Raw genomic sequence first — 26,480 nt, 5'->3', positions numbered from 1 at the left:
TTTTGTGACATAACTTTTATGCCCATAAATATAAAAAATAATTTATTTTTTTCCATATTTTTGTAAATTTCTCATATATTTTTCCCAATGTAAACTACTCAAAACACTATTAATGGGTTGGCTAAGACAATGGCCCAATAAAGGCCCATATAAGAACACAAGAATAGCAAATCCAATTTCCGTGTACGGACGTGGGGTGGGACCCACTCAAGATGAACCGACGCCTTTCCCGATGGCAACTTCCATAACCGCTTTCACGAACTCAGACCCGCGTCGCCACTCTGCCAACTTTCTTTGTTCCATTCTCTCTCTCACTATATATATCTCCCTCTCAAACAGAATTTAAAACCACCAATTCTCTCTAATCTCGATTGCACTTCAATGAGAACCAGCAGATCTAGTACTACTCGAGCTAATAAGGAGCTTCAGGAGATGCCGTCGGTGAAGAAGAAGCTTCGATCGGAACGTCCTCGCCGCCGACGAACTCGTATATCTCCTGTTGTAGTATGGAATCGGAATATTGGTTTTGAAGATAAGAATTCTGGTTTTGCTTCGTTTTCAGTGGATTCGAGTTCGTGCTCCTACTTCGGTGGTGATGTTTCGTGCCAATCGAGTCGAGTTTCGGTTGGATCGGAGAGTAAGGGGAAGTCGATTCTTCGGAAGCGAGAGTTCTGTGAGCCTGCGGTGAAATCGTGCTGTGACGTTGAAGCTTCGGAGGTCTCTGAATTTTCTTGCGTGGAGTCGAATCAGAATTGTGGTGCTGGCAATGAAGTTTCGGAAGATGGAAGGTTGATGAAGTTGAAGATTAAGAGAGCGAAAGGGAATGAAATTGTGGAGGAATTAGAAGGAAGTAGAGAAAGAGAGGAAGATTCTAAGGCCGTGATTTCAGCTTCTTGCATTATACAACTTTCTGGCAATGGAAATCTCAACATTTCGAAGGAAAATGAAGTTGTTTCGTGTATTTCAGCTTCGGAATCGTGTTTCGAAGCGAATAGAGGGGAGAAGACGAAGCAAGATATCAGCACCGCACAGAAATTGGAGTTCGGCGGCGTTTCGGGAAATTGTTTGGATAACAATTTTACAGTTTCGAACTCCGAATCGACCATAGACCAGAGGCCGGAGATCAGCTTCGGCATTACCTCAGACCTTGCTTGTGCTGAGCAATACTCCGATACAGAAGTTTCGTCAACTCACGAAACTGCATGCTCTGAGCTTCAATCGGAGATTTTCCTCGACACTTCCGACCTCGATTTCTCTGATTACACACCATCGATGTTAGATTCTGGAAGCGAATTCTCTGAGAAATCAGAAGGCGATTCAGCTTCTTCAATTACTTTCGCGTTGCTCATTCAGTACAGAAATGTATTTTTCAGATCAACATCTGCGCAAGATGTCGAACTCGATTCGAACTATCAGGAAGAGTACATAGACCAGTCCAGAGTAAGTTTTTCCAAGTTAATCAATTATTAAGTTGATTTATTTTATTTTATTTTCTTATTTAATTATTAATGAATTATTCATTTATTTTTAGTACGCGAGATTCGAAGACGAAGCCGAAGAGGAGAGCTACCAGATGTTGAGAAACAGAGAAAGGAGGCGCGTGGTTTTACGTGACTACATAGAGGAATATTCCTCCACGACGGATTACGGCAATCTTATCCTCCATCAGCGGCGTAAAATGATCCGCTGGATAATCGGGGTGAGTTTTTAAATATCTTGAAACGCGTTTCATTGCCTTAATTTAGTTGTAATTATAGGGAACCGAAAAATCGGCGTGACGTGACGTATTGCCCAAAACTGTTGGGAGAGCAATAGCATGTTGGTTAGTGAGGGGAAGTACCGTAGTGTCCAATGAGAAAATGCCACGTAAGTATTTGGCGTGGACTATGTTGGTCATACTCGAAAGAGACTGAAAGGGTCATCAGTCGAATCATGCACGTAGTATTATTGTAATCTCGTAGACACCTTCACTGTTCAACGTGACTCGTGAGTGGGTCGTTACTAGAGGTTCAAACTCATTTTTATTTTTCTGTTATAAACAATTGTATAGAAAAATAGTTATTAGCCATTAATATTAGAAGAATGCAAATTATTTCCTTTATTATCACGTTTTCTGGCCTTCTGGGGGCGTTCGTGACGTGAGGGTCAAATATCGCGCTTGAAAAAAGTCATGTTAGTCGCTCAGTGTCACTACCCACTAGTAGTCCTCATGTCGAGAAGAGTGTGGATTGATTTTATGCGTTTTTTTCAGCTTTAAATTGATTGATTTCTTAAAACATATTTATTTTTTTCAGGTACACATTTATTATAAAAATTCCAAGAAATACATTGAAAAGTTTGTTATTTATTACTATCAATAAAAGAAAGCCTATTATTTATAATCATTAGTAACATATGTTTTCATATATTTAAGCTTTTCTATATTACAATATGAACAGACCTTATCAAGAAAAAAAATTCAACCCACTAGACAGTATTCGCCTTATATATTAAAATTTAGAAAATATGTATGTTGTGTTAGTTTGGCCCATTTATTTATTTAAACTTCAAAACTATTATACTTCGTATTTGATTTATTTCTTGAGTTTGTCTTAGAATGATAATTGAACATATGAATATTGCTTGTTAATAATGTGGTAATTATTGTGCATATAAACCAGCGCTGCCAGGAAACAGATCTTCAGCAAGAGACAACGTTCCTAGGAGTTTGCTTACTTGATCGATTTCTAAGCAAAGGGTTCTTCAAAAACAAAAAGATCCTTCAAATAGTTGGTATAGCTTGTCTTGCACTGGCCACTAGAATGGAAGAAAACCAGCCCTATAACAGGTATTTCTTGTCTTTAATCTTGCAATTATCTTTTCTTGCTTAGGCGATTTAAAGAGAAACTCAGAAAAAAACGTCACTTGAAAGTAATTTTCTTATAAATTTTGATTTGGAGAAAATAATGTTTGCCCTTAAGAAGAAAAGAGAAATTTGAAACCATCTCTTTAGTTAACTTAAACAAGAAATGACAGAATTATAATGTTTTACCATTTTTGATAGAATTTAGCCCAAGAGAAAAATGCTCAAATTATAAGTTTAATAATAGGTAATTTCAGTATTTGACACCCTTTAAAGAAAATGATGTTTGCTTCTATATTGTGTATCACTAATTAGGATCTAGCAACCATATAATTCTCAATCTGGAACTTTATTTAAACATTACCGAGGCTTAAGATTGCTTTGATGGGTTAAAACTTAAAACCAAGCTCACAGTGTCATACCTATATCTTGAATAGTTCCCCCTTTAATTTTATTTTCGATCGGATATTATTGATCCCCATTCTCCAAAGTAAAGCTATCTTTTCTGAAAATGTGTGCCTAATCTGATGAGAGAAACACCATCTTTTTTTTTTCTATTGAATTGAGCAATTCAGCGTTCGGCAAAAAAATATTTCATTTGGAAACGATACCTACAGCAGATGCGAAGTTGTTGCCATGGAATGGCTAGTACAGGAGGTTCTCGACTTCCAGTGTTTCCTGCCCACCATCTACAATTTCCTATGGTACACCACTAATATCCTACTCAACCCCCTCTTTTGATTTCAGTATACAGTGTGCGCTTGGATATATAATAACACTTCAAAGAGTTTCGTAACTTCATTTTATATATGTTCTTCTACTCAATTGTTTTGAAACTATTGCAGGTTCTACTTAAAAGCCGCCGCAGCTGACGAAGAGGTGGAGAAGAGGGCCAAGTACTTGGCAGCACTGCTGCTCCCGGACCGTGTGCAGATGTACTTTATGCCCTCAACAGTTGCAGCTGCAGTGGTAATCCTGGCCTGTTTAGAAAGCAGTTCCGATTTATCCATTCAACGCGTCATAGAGGTAAGTTTAATTGATATACCACACGTTTATATCAAATGTAATTTTTAATTTGTGTGCTGATTTAATTTTTTGATTTTGCAGACTCATATCAGAACAGAATGCAACGATTTATATGAATGCATACAGGTACGAGCAGTCATCTTATTCCCTGATTTTAGATTGGAACTCAAACATCACTCGTTCCAAAGCTTTCCTTACCTTTCAACAAAAAATTTGGCAGTAATTTTGATCTTGAGTTTTTGAGGGGTCTGATGATTGTGTTGAAATTCCACAGAGCCTCGAGTGGTTGTTAAAGTATATATGATAGCTTGTATTAGCTACCAGGAAAAGGATCATAAACATCAATTCCCATTCTGCTCGCTGACTCATTCATCATAATACAAGGTTGAAAGGTGACCAAGTTGACCTTTCTACAAGAATTGATCATTATCTCATAGGTAACAAAAAAATTCGATTCTTTTTCTCACTGTAAGTAAGTATAGAATGAATACTTCTCATAAACTTTGGAAAACATTCATATTCATATTCACAGTCCTTATTTTTAACCAATACCCTAAATTTGGTTGATTCAACCATTGTTTTTAAGTTTGCTACTATGTAGCAATGAGAAGCTTATGTAAAAAAAAGCAATTTTTTTTTCTTTGTCCTTAGGCTCTCTTAATTGTACAGTTATCTTTGGCCTCCTAAGCATGCGGTTATATTTGGAGTTTTAGTGCAAATATTTTCCAACTAACCGTCTCATCATTTCAAAGAGCTTATTCATCAATAAATTGAAATGAATCAACCAATTACTAGTCATGTAGTCGCTGGTCTTTTGAGATAATTTAGTACAGATATAACAGAATTAAGGTGGGAATAAAACAAAAAATGAACTGGAGTACATTACCAACTATATTTCAAAGTAATATGATTTCAAAATGCCAAAAGCTTATTGATACAATTCCATGTAAGACAAAGTCCTGGCATATCATACAGAACTCTAGCACTAGCTACTGACACTTGTCAACAATATTACATGAATTCTCCAGACAACGTTGCAATAGCCAGACAAGAGGGACTTACACTTTTACACCTCTAAACATGAATGCATAGAGAAAATTCGAACAAAAAATTTGACACATATCTGTATTAACACCCACAAACAATTCCATGCAACATATGTATATATATTGCATAAAAAAAACTATAAAACAATTGATAAGGAATTCATTTGCAGTTATAAAAAATAATAATACAAAACAATCATATCATTCCAAGCTAGTGGTCATCAGCTGAATTAACTGGAACAGTTGGAGGTTCCTTTGCTGAGGCCTCGTCTAGATGGATCAGAGCAAAGTCACTGATGATCCCTGTTCTTTCCCTGTAAATGCTCTCCTTTTTTTCCTCCTCAGCCTTTTCAACCTTTTCCTTAGTCAACATGCTTACATCTTCAGCTGCCTTTGCAAATGCACTAAATGCACTCGAAACCCAGGAAGCTCCAGTTAATACATAAGGGTTGTTCATAATAGCAGATCCTGCACTGCTTGCCTTCTGCTCAGCAGCTGCCAAGGCAGATTTCGTCTTTTCGGATACCTGGTACCTTTCGTCCATCTCTCTCACCTTGACATTCACCACTGCCTTTCCCATGCTTAGTTTTTCGCTCAGACCAATCTTATTGTCAATCGAAGCAACTGTGGCAGATGCGTTCGATATCAAGTGATGTTTTTCATCCAAGGCTTTTGCTTTGTTAACAGCATCCTTTCCCAATATAAAACCCTTGGCAAGCATACTGCTGACAACATCTTCGGCCCTCTTCACAGCAGGGCTGCTAAGAGCTGAGTCTCTTTCCTTCACAATTTTTAAAAAAAAATACGTATGCAATTAAGTTCAATTTTTATTTGAAAGTGAGACTAATAAAATGGGTGTGTTTTCTTTCTGCTTTGATTTTTAAGACTCAAGACATAAAGAAATATAGGATTTATGGCCCAATATTAACTAAATATTGCCACCTACAGAACCTGTGGAACTTACTGTGTTTGATGGGAGAGCTTCAGGTGGCAGTATGTAATTCTCAGCAGGTTTGATGGTAACAGCAAGATTAGCTATAACGGCTCCCTACAAAACAAAAAAACAATCACATTGACACACTTGATAACAAAAGACTATTTCAAGCTTAAAGCTTTGCAATGTTAATGAACATCATTCATCCAATTACACTTCAAAAAGGTGTGGTTCCATAACCTCTTAAGGGAATATTAAAAAAACTAAGCGTGAACGCCATACATTAAAACACAAGAAATGCTTAAGCAGAATTTCATCAAGTTTATCTTATTTGTTTTCTTTCTAACCGTTTGTATTCTGTAATATGAAACATTAGAGATTGCTAGTTCAGATATCTATAATTTGAAGATTTATATCCATTATTATTGGTAAACAATCATACCGACAAAAGAATGGCTGTATCTGCTCCCTGTGAATCCCTGTAGGTAACATAGGCAATATGGGTAGTTTCTGATTCCCTGGTAAATATAACTTTTCTTTAGATGAGTTCCCAATAACATGCGAATCATTCAATTCAAAAATACTGACCTTTGCATTTCAACATATTGAAGATCACCAGAGAACGAAAAGAACTCTCTGATATCCCTTTCAGATACAGCTACAGAAATGTTGCTAACCTTAACTGTCCTTATCTGCGAAAAGTAATGAAATGAAATTTTCTATTTAATCCCATAAATAATCAAGAAGTACAAAATTATTTGCTATTTGGTCTGACCATAACTGCTGATCTTGGATTCAACTGGATTTTTTTCACACCAATATCGAGTTTCTACCAAACTAGCAGAACATATTCAAATAGAAAAAATAGGCTTTCATTTCACAAAACTCTGAGCTTCCATTCATAACAAGACCTTATATGAAATACAAATGATAATTTATAAAATTACTGCTTTCTCTTCTTCTAGTTCAAGGATTGGTATTGTTACACTATATGGATGAAATTTTTGCAGAAAAAAGCAGCAACTGAGATTCTAATAAAAAAGATTGTTCTCACATCTGAAACATGAATAGTCCAGTTTGGTGCAGTAGTTGACTGGAGAAGTGCTCCACTCCCTTGATCTGTATGGTCCACCAGAGCCTACACATGAAATTTCTAGTGAAGTTCTTTTCATGATTAGAAGGAAAAAAAAAAAGAGGAGTTAATAAGACAAACTTAAAAGGACAAGCAACATAACTATTAACCAATAAACACTTCTTTGCTTAGATGAAGAGCATTGGCTAGAATATGATGAAAAAGAGTACCAAAAACCAACAAAAGATGTGCCATTATATTCCTTTAGAGGGCCAAAACAAGAGAAATATGGTCTAATATAGAGATGCCAACAATGTCAGTACTCTAATACCGAAAAAATATTTACTGTAACACGCACTTTGGGCACCAAACTGCTAGTGTTACCCACATCACATGTTACCATCTGCAGAGAATTGAGATTTTATTGGTGGGTCACAGAGAAGCAGGCTCTCTCTGCAAAGCTCATTAAAGACCACTCTGTTCAGGAGTGGAATCAAAGGCCCTCCAAAAAAAAAAGTTTAATTATACATACACACACACACACACACACACATATATATATATATACAAAAGCAGTTTCATCATGACATGGATACAAAATCTTTTAACTAGAATCAAATTTGTGAAATTCATCGTATAAAGATTAAGATTGCACAAGTATAAATAAATTCATTCCTGCATGAAAATAATAGGTAAAGTTGGGGTTGGGGTAGGGGGATTAGTGCTGTAATAAAAACCTAATGTGAACAGTCCAATGACCACATCTGCACTTTATCTTCTACACTGTATTGGGTCTAGAAATTTTCAATCTTTTTCCCCTTTCCCGCATTTTCCCAGGAACCAAACAGAGGGCAGAAAGTACATTGGCCAAAAGACAAATAATGGGTGTCCAACAAAAACCAATGGATCTAATCTAAAGCAGAAATGAATAATAATAATCCAAAAAGAAGTAATAAACTTACCGACATTAGATTATCCACAAAAATGAAGGGCAGTGGCCGAAAGTGAGGAATGAGAGAATGGGAATGGGCTTAAGATTAGATCTAAGAATTTGTGTGTTTTTGAGTATGAAATGAAAAAATTGGACGTAAAGAAAAGGGTCTTTTTAAGTTTTGCATTCAAAGAAAATAGGAGAGAAGAAGAGATTGAGTTTTTCTTTTCTCTTTCTCTTTGTCTGAATCTGATTGATTAATAAAATAAATAATAATTAGCGGGAATATTGGCAGTTGGGCGTTGATTATAGGCAATGTCCTTTCTTTTCTTGGTAAGAGAAGACGCGTTTTTTCAGTTCAACTCTTTCTTTCACTGCTCTTTCCAATGTTACACTTCTTTTTATGTATTTCCTTTCATCTACGCCCTTCATCTACTATTATCATTTTTTTAAAATTAAAAAAAAAAAGAAAAAATCTATGAAAGAAAGAGATTAGATTAGAGATTAATTCTATGTTTGTCTTCTTGTCTTATCCGAGAGAAAAACAAATATACATATTTTTGGCATATTTACCTAGTAGGTCCTTTGACTATACATAGTTTGACAAATTAGTTGCCGAACTTTTTTTTTGGCAAATTAGTCCCCTAACTTTGATTTTTTGACAATGTTAGTCTTTCACTGTTGATTACTAACAGTTGAGGACCAATTTGCCAAAAAAATGTCCGAGGCCAATTTACCAATAAAACATTTTAGAATAATAATTATGACTCTTTTTTTCTTTTTTGTTTGAAGGTGTATCTTTTTTTCTTCTAAATAAGTAGGGTGCATCGTATAGTTTATTATTTTCATCCAACAAAAAAATATTAAAATGTAGAGATGATTTCCTACAATTGATTAAACAGGCACTAATAACCTATCAAGAACAAAGAAAGAGGCAAGAGTTCAATTGGGAGCATCGCTGGGGTGTCAGCCAAAGAGACTCCAACGCTCAAGTCAGTCGGATTGCTAGAGAATAATAAGATGGAGAAATACGCAAAGAAACCAATAATGATCAACAATAAGTAAAAGAAACAATGGAGAGGTTGAGGGCGATGACTGGGTCAGTAGACTCGTCAGGTTTGCTCAGTATGAGTGTTTAGTTTTAGTATTCGATATCTCTTGACCTGATGACTCCTTCTCATTTTTCTTATAGAGACTTCTCAGGTGATGTTCCTCCTGTCTCGTTCCCAGGTCTCGCCCTGGAATCTCGCCAGCTAGATAACGTCCCTCTTGACTTCGTCTTCTTTGACTCGTTTGGTTGACTGTGTATATTTAAGCTCGAGTACATGTTAAGTTATTTATTTTGGCCCATTATGTGAATGTGGGTTTATTTTGTGGCTTGAGCCCAGTTAGCTCGTTTGATTACCTTGGGTCTTAAGTGCTATAGTAACACAGACTCTCTGTCACTTTGGGCCAGACTGACTTGCCTGTGTCTATCTTATTGGGCTTGATACGATTGTAGAAATAATGCTTAGTATTTTACCATTACATAAACTATAATTACTTATAGTACCATTCTATTTTTTTTTCAAAAGAGAATCACAATCCTAATTGCTTATTAAATACTTTGACTAAAATTATAATAATTCAAAATGTTTCTATATGATAATTTTTCAAAATTATATTTAATAAATTAATTATTTTAAAATACTTTTTTTTTACATAAATATCATCATTAATATACGCGTCTTATTTATATTTAGCTTATAAAATTGTATATTTTGTACATCTAATTTGAAGTTTTATCGTTATTATTAGTTATTAAACAATAAAATTATATATCTTAATATCTACTCTCAAAATATATAATAAAGCAAAATTATTTTCAATTATATTTTTGGTCTTAATACCTACTTATTTAAAAGAATAACATATACCCCTTCAAACAAAAAACAAAAGAAAAAAAATGAGCCATAATTATTAGGGATAATGGCAGCGATGATACTCAATTTTTTTTAAAAGTTACAATTTAATACCCAAATTTTTTTGCAGTAAAAATATCTAAATGTACAATTTTGGTGCAATTGTTAGTACTCACCATTAACTACATGTTAAGTATCCACATGACACATTTTCATACTCGTAAATTTAGGTATTAAAGTGTAACTTTATAAATGATTTGGGTATTATCGCTGCCAATATCCCTAAATTATTTAAATACTATAAAAATCATTTAAAAATTTAAAAAATCTAAAAAATTATTAGAAACTAATTAATAAAACTAAAATTTACAAATTCAAAAAAACCTAAATTAAAATTGAAAGTCAAAATCATCCTAAAATCCATATTATTAATTAGTTTTAAATAATCTTTTAGATTTTTTAAAATTTAAAATTATTTTTATAATATTTAAATAATTTAGTCTAAAATCATCTCAAAATCCACATATGTCACGTGGATACTTAACAGGCAGTTAACAGTGAGTGCTAACGGTTGCACCAAAATTGTAGATTTAGGTATTACTGCAAAAAAAAATGTGTATTAAAGTGTAACTTTTGAAAAGATTTGGGTATTATCGCCACCAATTAGACTAATAAAAATGTGACACGTGGATACTTAACTGACAGTAAACGGTGAGTACTAACGGTTGCACCAAAATTATAGATTTATGTATTATTACTGCAAAAAAAATTTGGGTATTAAAGTGCAACTTTTGAAATTTTTTTGGTATTATCGTCGCCAATATTCCTAATTATTATTCCAAAAAGTTTAATTAGTATTATTAGCAAATTGTTCCCTGAACTTCTTTTTTGAAAATTGGTCCCCAAGCATTAGCAATTAACGGTACAAAAAAATCAAAGTTGGGGGACCAATTTGTCAAAAAAAATGTTCAAGGACCAATTTGCCAAACTATGAATAGTTGAATAAGCCCTTTTTTTCATATGTACTATTTTGTTTTCTATCTCGCATAAATTTATTTAGGGATATTTGCGGCAAAAATACATAATGTTTACTAAATGCAGCATTTAAATTTAATAATGTTTTTCCTCTTTTAATAGTTTTTTAAGTTATGGATTTTTCTTTTAACTATTTTCAATCAAAAATATTTTTTTATCAAATAAACCGTTTTTTTATATTTTAGTATTAATTTAGGTTATTTTTATATATTTTTGTATAATTTTACTGATTTTGAATACTTAAACTATATTTGTATTAATATTTTGATAGTAAAAGTGCAAAGTTTTAGCAACTTTGAGTATTTTTACCACAAAAAAAAAAATTATGTATTTAAATGCTACATTTTTACAACTTTGAGTTTTTTTTTTTTTGATAAAAAAAATAGGTATTTAAATATTATATTCGGTAAACATTATGTATTTTTGTCGCAAAAATCTCATTTATTTATTTTTACTTGATTTCTATTAAGTTTTACATAAATGTTCATCCCAATATTTGTTCCAAACTCTGCCCATGTTTTTTTTAAAGGGTTTATACATTTTTAGACCTTGTGTTTTGCTTCATTACCTGTTTGGATCCTGTGTTTTGACAAATTATTTTTTGGATCATGTGTTTTGTAAAATTGTTCAAATAGGCCCCTAAACCTGATTTTGATGAACAAAAAATTGAATATAACAACACAGTTTTTAGGCAAAATGACTGTATTTTTGTTCTGAGTTGTTAGTTTAATGAATTATTTGTGATTTTAGTTCAAAAAACTTTGATCAAAATCGAGTTTAGGGATCTATTTGAACTATTTTAAAAAATATAGGGTCCAAAAAGTAATTTGTCAAAACACAGGTCCAAATAAATAATGAGGCAAAACACAGATCTAAAAAAGCATAAACCTTTTTTTTTTTTTAAATACTGAAAAACATTCTTGTGTTTAACAACAAAAAAATAAAAATAATATATTTTTAAAAAAAGTAGTAGGTTATATATTTTTTTTTCCTTTTTCTAAATATTTATAAATTTAAATTAAATTTGATAAAAGTTGAATTGATAGGCGTTTTTATTTTGCAAAATATATGATTGTCTTTTGATGAGAATCAACAATGTCCCCAGCAACCTAAACTACAATGTAAAAAATAATAATGATACTAAAATGTAATTCATAAAAAAATACATCTTCATTCATTTTGATGGGAGTGATGAACAGAGATTAATCTTTGATAAAATAGCTGATGAGCTATGTTATTATTTTATATTTTTTGAAGAATAATGAGCTACATTGTTTAAAATAGAAAAGAAAGTGGATTTGAATTAAAATGAAAAATATGGTGCCACTTATCTAGATACAAGCAACGTGCAATATGCACGTTTATTTAGTTTTATTTATAAAATTTATTAATTATTTTTATTAAATTTATATTAAAGTCATATAAATTTCAAATAAATATTCTATTTTAATTAAATAATTTATTTATTTTTATTTAAGTTTATGTTTGTTCTAACTTTTGAATTTGGAAGTGACAACAATAGATTATATATTATATGTTTAATATAATATTAAATATTATACGTGAATTATAAATTTAAGTTTCTTGCTAGTTTTTTTTTTTAAATAATAATTTGTTACTAATTCACAATAGATTATATTATATGTTTAATATGATATTATTCTAATAAGTGAATTTAAGTTTAATTAAATTTTATTTAAGTTATAAAACGTATGATTTTATTATTTTTAAATAATTATCATGGTAAAATATCATATTTTAATTTGTTTAATTATTTATTATTTAAAAATAATTATCATTATAAATATCTAAAAAATATAAGAATATTCCATTAAAATTAACATTAAAAACATAAAAAACCGTTAAAACAAAAAAAATTGGTTATCTACACACTTATTGTATAGAATAGATATAAAATAAGAGTAAATTATTTTGGTTAGTAAATTCCATATAATATATTTTTTTCTTAAAAAAATATTATATAGTAAATATTTTGTTACAAGTTAAATATAAATAATTTCAAAGAGAGGTCGGTTGGTGTAATTTTTTTCTTTAATGTTTGACAAAATATAAACAAAGAAATAATTTATAAAATAAACTTAATTAAAAGTAGTCAGATATATTTTTTTTTTTGAAATCTCACAATAAAAAAAACTCAACAAAAAAACAACAACAATAGTAAAAACAATGGTAATAATAATAATAATAATAATGTTTGTAAAAAAAATATGAAATAATTCATAATAAAAAAACTAACATAATGAATGGCATGTTTCTCACCCAGTAGTAAAAAAAAATAGGTTTTTCGTGAAGATAAATAAAAAAATAACGAAAAGACATAAAAATATAAAAGAAAAAAATTAAAAAGAAAGTTGGATAACTTGAAAAGTACCGAAATTTAGGATTAGTTAACCAAAAATAGCTACTAATAACATTTAGTTGAATATTACCCACTTTTTTAATCACATTCCCCATATTACCCTTAAAACACTACTAGAAGTCCAATATAAAAATCTCAATCTTTACCTCTGTCGTGCTATTTACTTCTCTCTTTAAATAATCTTCTACCAGCTCTACTAGTTTAATATGAAATGAGAGGGATATAATAGATATGTTAATGAAATATTGGGTATTAAGGTTAAAATATAATATAATGGGTGAAAATGAAAGAAATTCTTTTAAATTGGGTACCACGTCTAATTTCTACAAACGAAGTTGCAAATTAAATTAATTAAATATTATTATTTGAAGCCTTAAACTTAAAAAGACAGGTAAGTATTAATTTATTACATAATACTAACTAATTATTTGAGTTGACTGATTGAAACTTGTAACCGAAAAATAATGAAGTCGTAACAATATTAATTCAACATTTTCTCTTTTTATGTTTTTATAATAGTCATGCAATACACGTAGAAATAAATAGTATACATGTATAAATTCAATTTCTATAGTTACAAAAATAAATGTACTTAAAATATGTTCAATTTTCAAGGTGGGGTCCTTACGTTTTTATTTGGTGCTAGCTGGGTGTGATAGAGTCTCGTAGGGGTGTGCACAGTGTGGTTTGAGCGGTTTGAACTCTTTTTAATACACCACGCCACAAGTGCAGTGTAGTAGCTAAAACATACTGTGCGGTGTGATTTCGACCAAACCAAATCATTTTTTGCGATATGGTTTGGGTGGTTTTCCACGGTGTGAGTGTGTTAAAAAATGTGTGAGATAGAGATGGTGATAGGGAGGAGGTGCAAATGAGATGAGAGAAGAAAGAGTTGTTGTTGTGTATGATGTGTTAGAGAATAATGTTATACCCTAATTTAAGTGGGCTTCTAGTTTCATATTGGATTACTAAAAAATGGTATATGTAAAGTTTAATTTTTTTTTTAACATATTTGTAAGTATACGGTACGGTGTGGTGCAAACCAAAATTTTACATCGTCAAACCGCGCACCGCACCGCACCACGCGGTTTAGCCAAGATACAAACCATACCGAACCATTCCACTTTTGATACTGCGTATGTGGATGTGCATAGACCGTCGTATGTGATGGTGTTGTGGACCTTCTATCTTAGACAGTACCGTGTTTCGTTTATTTTGTTGCGTTTGGCCCTTGTCATTGTGTTCTCAGGAGAAGATTTTGTGGTCTAGTATTGTGACAAAGTAAGACTCTAAGCTTTGAAATGAGGTTGGGTTTTTTTTCGTCATTTGAGAATATTAAATGTATGAAGTAGGGCATTCTAGGGTGACAGAATTTTATTCTTAATTAATAAAATTATTCATTTTTCAAAAATAAATAAATGTTTTCTCAAAATAAATAAATAAATATATGTATGTAAAAAAATAGTTGTTTAAAAATGGTAAACTATATATTAGATATTTTAGAAGTGCGCTTAACAATAAATTTTTGTATTATTTAATAAACATTCTTGTCAATACATTAAAAAGAGTGTGATGAAAAAAAATGTTAATATACATACTCTATAAGTTGTCTTAAGAATTAAAATATTTGATAATATTTGTAAAATAAAAAGACATATATTTTTACATAAATTTTTATAATGTAAAAACATTATTGAATCAAATTAATCTTACATTTAAATTTAAATTATTTTATATAAATTGTATATCATTTTTTTTTTGGCTGGGTGAACCCCCTCAAGAGGGGGAAATTGTATGTCAATTTCATTCTCTAGATTAATGTTCATTTTTCATACCTTAGATATTTCATCATTATATTAATATAAATTTAAATGTTATAAAATATCATTATTATAATAATATATATAGTACAAAATTAGATATTTAATAATTATATTAATAAAAATTCAAATGTTGTAAAATATTATTATTATAATAATATATAATACATAATCCTAATTTTTATAAATTTTTTTTATCATTTATATTTATAAAGAAAACATATTACTTAATATAACTTATATAAATCTATATTCATAATAAATAACAACAAATATTATAAATATATTATGTGTATGTGTTTTGTGTACAAAAAATATGATTGTGTAACTACATAAGCAAGTAGAAATAACATTTATCTTTTATCAAGAATAAACAAGTTTATTCTCCAATCATTGAGGTGTACTTTAAATAATATCACAAATATTCTATACATTGGATATGGTAGTTTGTGATCTAAATTGTTATCATATTATTATTATTATTATTTTTTTTTTAAAACATTGACAATATTTTGGTTAAATTTTTCTTTTGATATGTTTATGTCATTCTTTTATATATAATATTGTTTATTTTAAAAAAAATTATACGACAATCATAAATACATAAACAAAATAATTAATAAATTTTATAAATAATAAAACTTAACAAACGTGATTGATTTATAAAATCCCCATAATGCATAAGACTATTTTGCTTATCTAGTTATACATCAAACATATTTGAATTACAAAAGTATGCATTTTCATAAAACATCATGTATATTGATAAATTTTGACACCAATACTTGAGGAAACATATAAAAAAAATTATAAATTTTTTATATTATTTAATATTTATTGTTATAAATATTTTATATAATAATAGAGAATCATAAGTTACTTATAGTTAAATATCAACATTAATTCTTGATTGTATTTATGATACTTAATTGATTTTTCTAGATTATATTTATCTGTATAAATAAGAGTCCATCCCATTAACATAAACAAAATAGTTCACTCTTTCTTTATATCTATCTCTATTAATCTGATTATATTTCTTTTATTTATAAATAGTTTTATAACACGTAAATTTATAGTGTTTACTATATATGTTGAAATAATTTTACAAATCATCTTGAGAAAATTTCATACAAATTATAGTGAACATGAAGTTCATTAATTGAATTGTTTTGATATATGATCAATCATATGCAAAAAAATGTAAAAAGTTTTCCTAAATTTTATTGAAGAACTAGAAGAATTCTTCTAATTAATAATTCCTACATGTCATTGAAGGAAAAATGTTAGTGTATTAATCTTTCAAACTTTTCATAATTGTTTATAAGTTGAAATTTTATTTCTTTTTAAAATTATTTTGTTATATAGTTATTTATTTGCTCAATATGTATGAGAAAAAAATACATTATTTTGATAACGAGTGTTTGATTATATTATCTTTGTAATTTTGAATCAATGTTAAATTTTTACTACATAATTTTTTATCGATGTGATAAGATCATATAATCATGGACTTACAAAAATTATAAGTTTGTATATTTTTAATTATATAGATATATGCCTCATTCTTGAAAATGAAATACGTTCATAATTGTGATTTATTGATTTATTGTGAAATATTAAAAGCCCTCCAAGTTATATTAATTTTTTTTTAAAATATCTCGATATGAGGGAGAGAAATGTAATTGAATCAATGAATATTTTGAAAAAGAATCATTGCACAAAATAAGATCAGAAGTTCAAAATGATAAAATCATACATATATATATACTAGGTATAATCAGCTTGCAATGCACATTTACTTAGTTTTATTTAGAAATTATTATATTTTTTAATTATCATTTAAATTTTAAATAAATAAATAATGTCATATATTATAAAAAAAATGACACAAACATATTTTTAAAAAATTAAGCCAAAACATATTGTCTATAGTTTTAAAAGAAATAAATAATATTATAATTTTTATTTTAAAAAATCGATAAACTAAGAATTCGTTAGATACACATTTTTTACATATAAAAAATATGATACATTCTAGTTTCAAAGTAAATTATTTGATGTTGTTTATTATTAGTTTGAAATTTAGTGTTCATAATAATTTGAATTTTGGTCTTTTTTATGTTTTGATTTATATATTATATATGGTGATTTTAATTTCATGGATAAGATTCCAATGCACAACCAAACACAATTATGTAAGTTTCCAAACTATTCAACTTATTTATTCAACTTTCCTAGTAATATGAAAACTATATGGACTCTTCATACCAAACAACCCCTTAACGATTTTCACTTAAGTTGAAGTTAAAATATGAGATTTTGTAGTAGGCATCTATAATTGATTTTTATAGGTCTAAGGTGATACAATTAGGTATATAAGCATGCCCAAAAATTTTGGGAGCATTTGGAGGGGTTTAAGGTCACTTTTTGAGAGGCTTGACTAGTGCATGTGGCGTTGCGTTGCCTCCTAGGAGGCGATGCATCATCTAAAGCCTTAGGGCTTTGAGAAACCCAACATGCAATGCATCTCGTCTAGCCGGCGCTGCATCGCCTATAGACATGCGACGTGTCTGTATGGATAAGTGTTTTAGCTCCAAAATGATGTGTTCAAAATCTCTAATCCTATTGGTTAGACTTATTGATGGTGCCTACACTATAGATAAGGGTTATTAGAGTTGTAAAGTCTTGATCACACTTTTCAACTCTTTCTAACCTCTCTCTCTCTATAGCTCTCAAAGATCATAAGTTTTCTCCAAGAAACTCATCAAGAATTACTTGATTTGGTGAGTTTTACATGTTTGTTCAATCCCAAATCTCATTTTATCTTGGTAAAGCTTCAAGCAATAATGGGAAGGCTTAGAATAGAGATTTTGTACAACGATACTCCTCGTGTATAAGTATTTAGATGTTCCCCAAGTTTGAAGATTCAATTGTTCAAAACAAAGGTTGTATTTCTCAAAACTCTAAACTATATGGAATAGACCATTTTTATTTCATTTTAGGGTTTCCCATTATATTTTGTGTTCAAACATTTAATAGTTCTATAAAATTTCATGTGAGGATTTCATTAATCTAGGAGGTGTAATTTCACTGCCCATTTTACATCATTTTCTAAATTTTATTTAATCTTTCAAATTTTCAATATTTGCTTTCATACTATGCATGTGATTCTTGATTAGTCTCTAGGGTTTGTATTATTTAAATTATTCTTATTATTCATTGTTGATTTAGAAAGTGAAAAGCCGTAAATTCCCAACATTATAGACATAACAAATTTGATTATAATTGAAACCCTTGAAAATAAAGAGATCTTTAAAAGTTATGTCAATATGGGAGGAAATTATCATATTATGAATTATTATCGACAATACTAAATATTTGCATATGCAATAAACTAATATAAATAACAATGATAGTGATATTAATTAAATTCATCGAGAATTATTAACGTGCATGCAAAAGACATATGACGAAATTCAAGCAATATATAATTTACCCACATAAAGTGAGGTAAATCGGTAATGGTTACAAATACATATATTGTACAAGAAAATGTAATTTAAATGAGAAGCTTGTATATTTGTACACAAAATAAATTGTGTGCAAAATTTGCATAGACATGAAATTAATTAAAACAAGACATATACATATTGTTGTGGGAAAATATAACCAAAATTTGATTATAGCATGGAATATATGTTTTGAAAGAATTGATATGAGTCACATAAACAATGCAACAAAAATAATTTATTTGGAACTCCTAATACTATGAGAATTTGAAATATGCCTTATCAAAAAAAAAATTCAAAATAATTTAATATGTTTTAAGATTTATAAATTCAAGATCGTGCGCATTATATAACAAAGATATTTGTATGAATTAAAGACATGTATGCAAATAATTATTTAAAAAAACAAGTATGATTGTCTATGCAATATGTATCTGTAATTTATACGTTGTAAAAGGCTTATGAAGAGCTTCTAATTATATCATAAAATTATTGAAAAACAAACTATTAGATTGAGAATTATCAAATATATTGTTTATTTATAAATTAGATTATGAGAAGAGAAATCTTGAAGTACTTTATATGCATAAAGAATCATAATATATATGATCACTTGATCTAGAAATTAAAGAACATGTAATGAGATTGTAACAAATGTATGGTCCCAAATTACCATCTTTATTGCAAATAAAATTTGATATCATCGGGATATTCATTCATGAATGCATACTTAAAATTTCAAATTTTTGGTTGGCTAATAGTCATAAATGAAGAATAACCACAAATATGATACATATCATATTTACAACATTGTTTATGATATGATAATAAAAATTGTTATATATCCATGAATGATTTAATAAGTTTGATAAATATGAGATATTTGTGGCTAAAGTACCAAAACATTTACATTTTTTACACTAAGTATCAAATTTTTATTTTTTTTTTACAGTGAAAGTACCAAAACGTTATTTTTTCTTGCCTTTTAGTGTAGCAACCGTTAAGTTTGACTTTTAACCAGTTAATAATTATGCAGCGTCTGCTAAAAGTTGATCCATATATATTAGTATTTTCACCGCCAAGAGAATAAAATTTTGGTATTTATTCATAAATAAAGACAAAGATTATATCCTTCATGGATAGAGAAGTTTACTATTAACTCTAATTAGGCATTGATTAATCAAATAAATAAGTAAAGAAAATGAATACAGCAGTCTTTAAACAATGTGGTATATATCTTGCAAAAGTTTATGTAGTTCCTTTGTAACATCATTTTTTTTAATCTTTTGAGATGTGCCGTTTTCAATGGTCAATAATAGTCCATAACATTATTAATTACTTTTGTCTTGTTTTCTCCTTGAAAAAATAATGACAAAAACAAAAGCAGTTTCTTCCCAAACAGCACAAATATTCTTTACGTAAACAACATGTAAAGTTTTCTTCCAACCGAAAAGCACTTTTATTATTTGATGAAAATAAACGACATGTCGTTTATGACTCTACTTAACTTAGGTGTAAAACTAAAACTCATGTATAATCTTCTTTTCTAATGGTAAACTTTTCAATCTTTTTTATTGACTCTCTACGTATTGATCTAATCAAAATTATATTTTCTCAAATTTCTCTTTAGAGCATTATTATTATTATTATTATTATTATTTTCTCTATACTTCGTCAAAATTTGGATATAGTTATTATGATGATTTAAAGTACTATTAATGATATTAGATTAGGCTTTAGGGTCGACCAAGTTGTCAAGTTGGAATTGAAAACAATAATAATAATAACAATTTTGATCTTTACAATATATGAATATATACATATATATATGTATATATATATAGTCGATCATCTTTACAGATCGATCACAAGAGCTTTTCTTTTTCATTATGTTCTTTTTGGATTGGAGAATCTCTGTAGATCATTCCTCATTAATGGGGCCTCTCTTAAAGTTCATGCACAGTCATTTCTTAAACCCCCACAAAAAAATAAAATAAAGAAAAGTAATAAATAATAATGATGAATAATAGGAGAAATATCACATCATTTTCTTTCTGTTTTTTTTATACTCTCAAATCCCATATTTTTCTTACTATTTCTAAGGTGGAACTTGGTCAATATTAGCCTAATAACAAACTATACAAGTCATATATTATAACAATAATACAAATTCCTCCCACAATTCTATTTAGTTTTTTCTTTTCATTCCACACGTGTGATCACTTCTAGACCTAGCTATACATACACTATATGTATATATATATATATAAATATTAGATACAAACAATGTGTAATATATGTACGTTTGCTTAGTTTTATTTATAAAATTTATTGATTATTTTTATTAAATTTATATTAATGTCATATAAATTTCAAATAAATATCATATTTTAATTAAATAATTTATTTATTTATGTTTAAATTTATGTTTGTTCTAGTTTTTAAATTTGGGAGTGACAATAATAGATTATATATTATATGTTTAATGTAATATTAAATATTATACGTGAATTTTAAATTTAAGTTTCTTGACATTTTTTTTAAAAGTAATTTGTTGCTAATTGATAGTAGATTATATTATATGTTTAATATGATATTATTCTAAGTGAATTTAAGTTTAATTAATTTTTTTTTCATTTATAAAATGTATGATTTTATTATTTTTAAATAATTATCATCGTAAAATATCTTCTTTTAATTTGTTTAATTATTTATTATTTTTAAATAATTATTATTGTAAAATATCTAAAAATATATTCTATTTTAATTTTTTTAATTATTTATTATTTGTAAATAATAATTATTATAAAATATCTTATTTTAATTTTTTAATTATTTATTTTATTTTATTTAAATTTGAAGTTTAATTAAGAATATTCTGTTAAAGTTAACATTAAAAAATAAAAAATTATTAAAACTAATAATTTTTATTATCTACCCATTTACTATAAGAAAGAAATATAAATACGATATATACAGATGGGAGAATTCTCGTTCACATATATGCAACCGACGTATTAAAGTCAAAAAACTTTTTACAAAAAAAGAAGAGAAGTACATGCATTATATGTATATTAAACCCTAAAAACAATATAACATTACAAACATTAGAAAGCTAAAAAAAAACAACCCGACCAAGCTTAGCTTTTCACACTAACAAGCCGCAAAGATGTAACATTTTTTTTTAATATAATGTTTTTAATTTATATATGTATATATATCCTTAAATCATGGATCAAAAAACAAAATAAAAGAAAGTGATAAGCATGGTATGGTCATATTCATATACAGTGTTCAGACCATATTCCAAAGCCAGCCAAAAATATAAGAAGAAAAAAAATGTTTTAAGTATTAAACCATATTCCATGTGCATAGCACACAACTTATTATTATGGTCCTCTTACTTAACTTTTCTTTAATTATTAACTTTAAAAGTTTATTTATATGCTTATATATTTTTTGAAATAATAAGTGACATGAACTTAACTTAGCCATTTATTTCGATTGAAGAGATAGTTATGGCCATATCCTATAATATATATATATATATATATATATATTCCTATTCACTCACAAATTAAACCCTTTTTTTCTGTCCTTTATGTCTGCCACATTGTGAATGAAAACATAAAGAAAAATATAGTTGCCATAATGCAAAAAAAAAAAGAGTGAAAATGAAAATAAACGAGGGCCCAACTAAAACAACTACCAAAGACTACTCGAATGAAATGGACGAGCACAAGGCCATCAACAACAAGTCCGACAAATATTGGGACAAAAACTCTCAATCTATGGCGGTTCCAACAATAAAGAAATTTTAATAAAAGAAAAAGAAAAAAAAAAGTGGGGGGGGGCAAACAATGCTTCATGCTTGCACAGTGAGAAACATTCCCCTATTGAAAAGAAAAGAACCCAAGGAAAAAAAAAAGGTCTTTATTCAAATATTATAGTAATGTGTTACTAACTAGACAATTATATATTATATAATATAACTAGTGATCAGAAAAGGTTACTATATTCAAGGAATATCTAAATCAACAAAAGAAAAGAAAGTATAATAAATTCTTCTGAGAACCCCACAAGAGATATTAATAATATAAAGCTTGATTATAGACCAAAAGCTTCCACCATTACCATTTCTTCTTTTTTATGCTGTACAACATCAAAGAACTCACATCAGACAATATCTCTCAAGTCCTCAACTAACCCCAACTAAATTCCAAAATGGGGGTCTGCTTGGGAGTAGTGATTTTTTTATCATTAAATAGATATTAATAACTTAACTGTGGTTTTTTCTTATTGCTTTTTTTTTTTCTTGATTACCAAAATGTAAAAAAAAAAAAAAAAAAAAAGGGTGACAAATCAAAGTATGATGGGAAAAGTTTAGTCATGATCTGATTTCAGTAGAGAGGAGCTCTGAAAGGTATGCCTTTCCTCTTGCGCAGCAGCTTCCTTGGCTTCAATGGTGAACTAACCCAACAAGCTTGAATTTCCTCAGATGACTCAGCCAGTGATAGAGATGATTCAATTTCACTCAAATTTGTTTCAGAGATGGATTTTTCTTTGCATGACAAATCTTCATATTGTGAAACTGTTATGAAACTACTCTGGTTGTTGTGGTCTTTAGGCTTCAATGGAACTACTGAGATCTGAAAATTAAAAATGCAAAGCAGAAAAATAGTATCAAGTAGTGTGAACAATTTGATAAGACATTATTGAACTGAAAGTTTGACCAATTATTAGAGAGACTGAGTGAGTAAGTGAGTGATTTGATAATTTTTACCTTACATGAAATGGAGCAAAATCTATTAGGAGGGTCTTGTATATATCTCTTACAAGCTTCACATGAACCAGCACAGACAGACTTAGTTGATGGTTTGGCATCTTTGGATTGAGGCCTTGGATTTAGATGAACAGCTTTTTCACCATTGATTTTATATGTCTGAAAAATATCAAGAGAAAAAAAAAAACTTTATTATTTTGTTATATAACCACTAGCAAAGACATATTCAATTTGAATTAACTTAACTCAGCAGTTGGAGATGTGAAATGAAAAAGTTAAGAAACTTTTTACAATAATGGTCAAAATTATTGAATGCAAGTAGGGCAGGATAATAGTACTCACATCATCTAAATAACAAGATTGATTGGTTTAGTTGTACTGTTTATTAGGAAGAGAATAGAGATTGACAAAAACTGTAATCAATATATGAGCATAGAAAATCCACTGTTTTCTTTGACTGTCATTATTATTGACAAAATGAGACTGTCATCCACTACCTAAAAGGCAAAACAAATTTAACTAATAATAAAAATTAACACATGAATGATTTGATGAGGTAACATAGATCTCAAACAAAATATATTCTCAACCAAATCACCAATATAATACTTTAATTTGATCCTTGCTTGACTAATTTCATCAAATTATGCACAAGTCATATCAAATTGGGCCAAAAAATAAAAAAAAGAAAAAGTTGATAGATTATTATTGAACCTGAATTTTAGAACAATCAAGGTGTTTCTGCATGTCTTGAAGACGAACAACATTATGATAAACATATTTGCAGATCTGAAGCCTTCTATGGAGGCAATGAGCTGTTAAGCAGTGCCTGCAAAAGCCAAGATTACAGTCTATGCAGAACAAATTCTTCTCATTCTTCCGGTATTCTTGATGATGAACACATGAGTCAAAGAATTTGAGTCTCAAAAGAGTGTTAAGCCAATCTGTTTTCTTCTTCTTCTTTATCACTAAATTGCATCCAATCTGCAAAAACAAATCCATTTCCAACCAAACAATCAGCACAAAGTAAAGTACTCTCCTTTTGAATTCAACATAGAAAAATTTATGTACCCAGATGAAGATTGTGTGCAATTCAGAAGACCCATTTGAGAATTTGTTAAAAATTCATTGCTTGAAAAGTTTAGGCAGATGGGGTGTCAGAATTTTTTGAAAAAAATCGATAGAAATCATAAATTCTAATAAAGTAGTTGAACTAAATACGACTTTTGATGGTGAAAGCTTTATTCTTTTGTTTTTTTTTTCCTCTAAGCCATAAAAGGTAGTAATTAGCAAAGAGAAAGAAAAGCTTTCATCAATACAAGAAAAAAAAAAAAAATTATATCAAACCATCACATGGAATACCAAAAGGTTCTTACTTAACAAGCCCATCAGAGAATGAAAAACCAGAAAAGCCAGAAAAGGCTAAGACCCAGAAAATAAAAATACAGAAATGGAGATACTCAAAAACATAAATTATTGTTTAAATAACAACATTCAAAAGTAATCTATTGGTATCCATAAAAGTAAACTTATTTCTTACCATTTCTTCTTTGTTTTTGGATTGAATTTGATGAGACCAGAGAGTTCATACAATGGCAGAAGAAGGCAGAGTGTTTTTTGTGTGCATACACAACACAACTCAATAAAGTTTGAAACTTGAAATATTAGAGAGAAGCAAAAAAAACTTTTTACAAATATGAGAGAGAGAGAGAGAGAGAGTATAGGAGGATAGTTATGGGAAATTATATATAGCAAAAAAATAAATAAATGGAAACATAAAAATAAAATCTTGGTTAAGTGCAGTCAGTGACAGTGGTATATCTTACTCTTTATAACTAAAAATGAAAAATTAAAATAATAAGAGTAAATTGTATATAGGCGGGAAGTTATGTACTTTTTTGCCGTTGGATTGAATGATTCATAGTCATCTACGGTCATTATTTTATCAAAAAAATAAATAAACAAAAATTAAATAAATAAACTTTTGTAACTCCCATTACACAAGGCTCCAACTAAGTGTTTATACTTTTAATATGACAAAAACAAATTAATTAATAATTTACCAATTATAATCTATTTTATAAGAACTGATTTTTCTACCATTTAAAAATATTTTTTATTATTTAGTACCAACAATTATAACATATATTAACTAAGGCCTTAGAATAGTGTGCAGTTAACTTGTATAAGAGTATATATTGTAGAGAATTATTACTAAATATGATTTTTTTTTTTAAATTATTAGGAAATATAAGCTAAGCATGTTGAAAAATGTGGACGTCTACCAAATATGTGGGATGTGGTTTTCATATTAAAAAACAAAAATTGTTATTCCTTGTTAGGCAGGAAAAAAAGAATTGCTAAAGGGCAGCAATAATGTGTAAATACTATAAGGATGATGAGACATATCGTTATTGGTGCAATTCAATATCGATTTTCATTTATTTGAATTTAACAAGTATTATAAAGTATCGCTAACCAATTATAGAATGTCACATCACGTGATGTTGAGCACCTTAAATTGTCGAATAACAACATTTGGAGAAAAACTAGTATCGATTTCTATACTTTTTTTTCACTATACATACATAGAAATGGTAAATTTGAAGCAATAAACACTGATAAATGGGGCATTAAAAAAATGAAAAATGGGCAGTTTTATAAATAAAGTTATGATATAAAATGTTGAATTAATTATTTTGTCAAATAAAAAAAATGTTGAATTATTTATATAATTTTGGCCGCCGAAAATAACCGATAATTTAGGGATTATTAATGGTGTTTTTTGTTTTTTCCAAAAGCCAGTGTGTCTTCTATTCTTCCATTTTATAAGTTTTTTTTTTGACAAAATTTCATTTTATTTGTTTTTATTATATATAGTTTATAATAATTTTTTTTTGATAATTGTAGTTATGTGTATAATTTCGTTTACTACTCATATAAATGAACGTGAAAAAGGGCAATATTGGTGGGGTCTAAGCAATGATTTACAAAGAATTTAAAACATTATATTTATTTTTCTTTAATACATACATATCATTTTATTTCAATAAAGGTACGTAAATTATTTCATATAATTATGAAAGTTGATTCATATCCTATTCTTTGTACAACTAAAAGTCTAAAACGGCATCATCAAATGCTGTTTTGTTGTTTTCCTTTTTTTTTTTAAGATTATTTATAGGGTTTATATTTTTT

At 28.6% G+C, this 26,480-nt stretch overlaps 3 protein-coding genes across 3 annotated transcripts; 1 reads left to right on the top strand and 2 right to left on the bottom strand.

Moving 5' to 3' along the window:
* Window positions 1-369: 369 nt before the first annotated feature.
* Window positions 370-4,500, top strand: LOC133821678 (cyclin-SDS). Its single transcript, XM_062253841.1, has 7 exons — window positions 370-1,440; window positions 1,532-1,699; window positions 2,661-2,827; window positions 3,418-3,546; window positions 3,688-3,868; window positions 3,950-3,994; window positions 4,143-4,500. The coding sequence occupies exons 1-7, from the start codon at window positions 382-384 to the stop codon at window positions 4,170-4,172; spliced, it is 1,779 nt and encodes a 592-aa protein (XP_062109825.1). The 5' UTR covers window positions 370-381; the 3' UTR covers window positions 4,173-4,500.
* Window positions 4,501-4,758: 258 nt separating this feature from the next.
* Window positions 4,759-7,638, bottom strand: LOC133824432 (binding partner of ACD11 1). Its single transcript, XM_062257312.1, has 6 exons — window positions 7,279-7,638; window positions 6,903-6,986; window positions 6,437-6,540; window positions 6,291-6,366; window positions 5,879-5,962; window positions 4,759-5,695 (listed from the first exon to the last, which is right to left on the bottom strand). Exons 1-6 carry the CDS (start codon window positions 7,321-7,323, stop codon window positions 5,126-5,128), a joined length of 963 nt encoding a protein of 320 aa, XP_062113296.1. The 5' UTR covers window positions 7,324-7,638; the 3' UTR covers window positions 4,759-5,125.
* A 14,968-nt stretch (window positions 7,639-22,606) lies between these two features.
* On the bottom strand, window positions 22,607-25,014 carry LOC133824431 (protein RGF1 INDUCIBLE TRANSCRIPTION FACTOR 1). Its single transcript, XM_062257311.1, has 4 exons — window positions 24,823-25,014; window positions 23,997-24,266; window positions 23,283-23,441; window positions 22,607-23,148 (listed from the first exon to the last, which is right to left on the bottom strand). Exons 1-4 carry the CDS (start codon window positions 24,823-24,825, stop codon window positions 22,900-22,902), a joined length of 681 nt encoding a protein of 226 aa, XP_062113295.1. The 5' UTR covers window positions 24,826-25,014; the 3' UTR covers window positions 22,607-22,899.
* Between the last annotated feature and the right edge of the window lie 1,466 nt (window positions 25,015-26,480).

This window comes from Humulus lupulus, chromosome 3, assembly GCF_963169125.1.
Source record: "Humulus lupulus chromosome 3, drHumLupu1.1, whole genome shotgun sequence".
NCBI classification, from domain to species: domain Eukaryota; kingdom Viridiplantae; phylum Streptophyta; class Magnoliopsida; order Rosales; family Cannabaceae; genus Humulus; species Humulus lupulus.
Note: the sequence above shows the minus strand (reverse complement) of the source record. Positions and strands in the feature narration are given on the sequence as shown.

Excerpts from the sequence above, each read along its gene's own strand:
- LOC133824432 (XM_062257312.1), bottom strand. The coding sequence starts at position 7,323 with ATGGTAACATGTGATGTGGGTAACACTAGCAGTTTGGTGCCCAAA. Across the intron at positions 6,541-6,902 it reads GGACTATTCATGTTTCAGAT|ATAAGGACAGTTAAGGTTAG; the intron begins GTGAGAACAATC and ends TACTTTTCGCAG. Across the intron at positions 5,696-5,878 it reads AAGCTCTCCCATCAAACACA|GAAAGAGACTCAGCTCTTAG; the intron begins GTAAGTTCCACA and ends AAAATTGTGAAG.
- LOC133821678 (XM_062253841.1), top strand. The coding sequence starts at position 382 with ATGAGAACCAGCAGATCTAGTACTACTCGAGCTAATAAGGAGCTTCAG. Across the intron at positions 1,441-1,531 it reads AGTACATAGACCAGTCCAGA|TACGCGAGATTCGAAGACGA; the intron begins GTAAGTTTTTCC and ends ATTTATTTTTAG. Across the intron at positions 3,995-4,142 it reads ATTTATATGAATGCATACAG|AGCCTCGAGTGGTTGTTAAA; the intron begins GTACGAGCAGTC and ends GAAATTCCACAG.
- LOC133824431 (XM_062257311.1), bottom strand. Across the intron at positions 23,442-23,996 it reads TTGATTGTTCTAAAATTCAG|ACATATAAAATCAATGGTGA; the intron begins GTTCAATAATAA and ends GATATTTTTCAG. Across the intron at positions 23,149-23,282 it reads TTTGCTCCATTTCATGTAAG|ATCTCAGTAGTTCCATTGAA; the intron begins GTAAAAATTATC and ends TTTAATTTTCAG.